Source organism: Poecilia latipinna, unplaced genomic scaffold (assembly GCF_001443285.1).
Source record: "Poecilia latipinna isolate Pla-1442-1.1 unplaced genomic scaffold, P_latipinna-1.0 Scaffold3151, whole genome shotgun sequence".
In the NCBI taxonomy this organism is placed as follows: Eukaryota; Metazoa; Chordata; class Actinopteri; order Cyprinodontiformes; family Poeciliidae; genus Poecilia; species Poecilia latipinna.
Window position 1 is genome coordinate 69455 of NW_015115767.1, and position 3214 is coordinate 72668.

Consider the following 3214-nt stretch of genomic DNA (forward strand, 5'->3'; position numbering starts at 1 on the left):
ATCTCTCCATCCATCCCTCCATCCATCCCTCCATCCATCTCTCCATCCATCCCTCCATCCATCCCTCCATCCATCTCTCCATCCATCCCTCCATCCATCCCTCTATCCATCCCTCCATCCATCCATCCATACTGAAGCTAATGCTAAAGCGCTAACTTCAGTTCAACTATCTCACAGCCATTAAGCAACAATTTCATTTGGAGATTAAAATTTAACATTTACATTTTCTGACGCCCTTAAATGTTTATGTTTTATTTTGTTCCTGTTTGTTTTGTGTGAAATAAAGTTATTGGGAAAAAGAGGGAAAATGTGAGGAGAGGAAATGGAACTACTGAATAACAGCCACTTCAAAATAAGAGCATGACTATAAACATTAACTACTTCTTGACAGTTAATAATAAAAACTGATGTTTAATTGATTCTGTAATGAATTCAGTTTCTGGGAAATTCCTTTAGGGAAAGCTACGTGTGCTAAGCTAAACAGTTAGCTCCCATATTCGCAGGGAAACAAAATAATTGATTAAACTGATTGTTGATTAAAACAATATTTCAAACTAGAGCTGTGTTTTTTTCCTCCAACATAAATGTGAAAGTTTCAGGTTTCATGGCCCACAGAATAAATAAATTAATAGTTTCTGTCACTAAATGTGATTTAAAATGTTTCTTCCTGCTAAAAAGCAGAGAAACAGTTGATAACCTCCAGAACCTCTGCCTAGCTTTGTGATGGCCCGGCCGGACGGTTCTGGTTCCTGTCCAGCCACCATCCGGTCCAACATGAAGTGTGATCTCTGCAGTAGAAGAAGACGGGTCCAAACAGGTTCTATGAGCAGCAGAACCGGTTCGGGAGCTCAGACATGGATTTCTATCTGGTGAATCCATCAGGTCTGATTGTAACCAGCCGACCCGGGTCGGTTCTGCCCTCAGGAGGAAACGTCCTGCCGATAGTTTCCACTGAAAAACATCGATTCCCTGCAGAAACCCAAACAGGAAGCAGAGCGTTCTGACCGGACGGCGAGCAGCTCCGTCGTCTCCTCTGGGTCCTCAGATGGATCTCCTGTTGGGAAACAGCAGGCGGAGTCAGCGAGGGTCCGTTTGGTTCTGAGCTCCTCGGGACCCCGGGGCCACTCACGTCCGCCGATCCTGGCGCCGACCCGCTGGGCCAGGGCGGCGCTCTGGGCCAGCTGCTCCCGGAAGCTCTGGCCCGTGTAGTAGTCGACGTCGTTGGCGCGCAGCAGCTCCTCGAAGGCGCGGGTGGTGTCGGCCAGGTGGCGGCGCAGGAGGCCGCAGGCGGCCCGGGCCTCACGCAGCCGCTGGCGCAGCAGCGACAGCTCTCTAGCCTGAGCTTTCAGCAGAGAGTCCAGCTTCCTGCAGGAGACGGAAACGGTCGTTAGGTTCAGGACGGGTTCTCCTCAGACGACACCACGCTGCTACGCCTGGTTAGCATGACCTGACGGAGCTAATCAACGACCGAGCTGGAAAACAAAAGGATTAAAGTAACAGATCATCGACTTTATCCTGGTTTGCTTTTCCTTCCGTTTCTTTGGTTTAATTAGTTTCTGTCTGGATTCATCCTGATCCACTGAGCCGCGCCGCTAACTGGAACGCTAGTGACGCTAAAGGCTTAACCACAAATGTTAGGTCAGCTAACCCTTAACAGTTCGCACTAAAATGCTAATCATGTAGTCGCTTCAGCTAACGCTAAATCAAGAATAATAAACATTACTTCCAGTGGTGCTAGTAGCGTTAGCTCTGAAGCGCTAACCCTGATGTAGAGGCCTGTTCTCCACTGTCCTGGTTTTATTCCGTTTCTCTTTTTAGTTTGATGTCGATTTCTTCTTGCTAAAATGTATCGTTTCCAGATTTCAGCAGGTTTTATCCCAGATTTATTCTGCTTACATTTTGATTTTTATAATTTTTAATCCAGCATTTCATGTGTTTTCTGTGTGATTGTATTTTCATTTTCTTCTTGTTTCATGTTGGTTCTATCTCGCTAATAATCTGATTTATTTCAGATCTTTTTTATTGATTTATCCTGAATATAATCTGATGTCTGCGATGGTCCAGGGTGACTCCGTCTCTCGCCTGCTGGCAGCTGGAGAGGCAGCAGCAGCGCTCCCAACCCCAGACCAATACGGGTGGAAGAAAATGGACTCCTGGATAATCTGATGTTTTTCTTTGTGTTAATCCCAGACTTCATTGTGAATCAGCTGATTTCATCATGTTTCCATGTGCTGGACGAACCCCGGCCAGTTTGCAGAGGGTCCTTCCTCCCTCCTGCCTCCTTTCCTCAGCTGGTCCTCCAAGGCGTCCACTCTGGACGTCAGCTCCTGAAGGCCGTTGTCATGGTGACGCTGCGAGGCTCCGTCAGACGACTGCCAGCCCTCGTCGTCCTCCGCCTGCGGGGAGCGGCCGACCTCGCCGGAGGCGACGAGGGGGCGCAGGCGGCCCTGCAGCCCGCGGATCACTGCCTGAGAGCGGGACAGCTGCAAGCGCAGGTCCTCCACCAGGCGCCGCAGCGACGGCACGTCGCCGGGGGAACCGCAGGGCTGAGCGCCGCCGGGCCACCACTGACAGCCCAGGTCCAGAGACGTGCACATCTCCAGGTCGTCGAACTCTGAAACACGCAGCAGCAGAGCGTCAGCATCATGGCATCTTGTGGAAGAATCACAGTTCAGATTACAGAGATTATCTCAGCTTCACAAACAACATTTTCCAGCTTGGATCCATGTTAATCTGTATTGAACATTCTGCTGTGGATTATCCAGTGATCCCAGTTAGAAACCTGGAGCTAACCAGAACAAACTGGGAGGCTCAGTTGGTTGACTAGTTGGTTATCGTCACTAGTTAGGCTGGTTATGCTAAATCTGATCATTTATCATAAAAACATGTCTGAAGCTCTGCTGCTGCTTCAGGTTAAAGACCAGGCCCTCTGCTGCCCCCTGCTGTGTGTTTGAGTGTACTACAAGAAAAGATGAGGGGCTTCTGCCTCATTTGGTGACCCCAGTGACCCCCAGTAACCCCCAGCCCTACCTGGGCTGCTGGCCTCCTCCCTGTCAGCCTCGTTCTCGCTGCGGCCGCAGGTCTCATAGCCCAGGTCCTGCAGGTCCACCTGCACCAGCTTGCTGTCCTGCTGCACGGATGTTTCTGCTGCAGAGGGACAAACAGGTCACCCGATGCACTGCGTCTGCAGCCTGCTGCGTCTGCAGCCTGCTGC

At 50.2% G+C, this 3214-nt stretch overlaps 1 protein-coding gene across 5 annotated transcripts in view; it reads right to left on the bottom strand.

Annotated features, from left to right (window-relative positions):
- The window catches only part of LOC106940266 (myomegalin-like), a 24951-nt gene extending 21743 nt beyond the window's left edge, over nt 1-3208 (bottom strand). For 4 of the 5 annotated variants that reach the window (XM_015022963.1, XM_015022958.1, XM_015022960.1 and 1 more), the window contains exons 1-4: nt 3031-3208; nt 2242-2614; nt 1082-1365; nt 1006-1048 (exon numbers count right to left, since the gene is read on the bottom strand). In XM_015022963.1, coding sequence (XP_014878449.1) covers nt 1006-1048; nt 1082-1365; nt 2242-2597 — 683 coding nt within the window. In that variant the 5' untranslated portion in view covers nt 2598-2614; nt 3031-3208. Of the gene's footprint in view, nt 1-1005; nt 1055-1081; nt 1366-2241; nt 2615-3030 lie in introns of all 5 variants that reach the window. The other variant, XM_015022961.1, reaches the window with a different exon arrangement.
- Between the last annotated feature and the right edge of the window lie 6 nt (nt 3209-3214).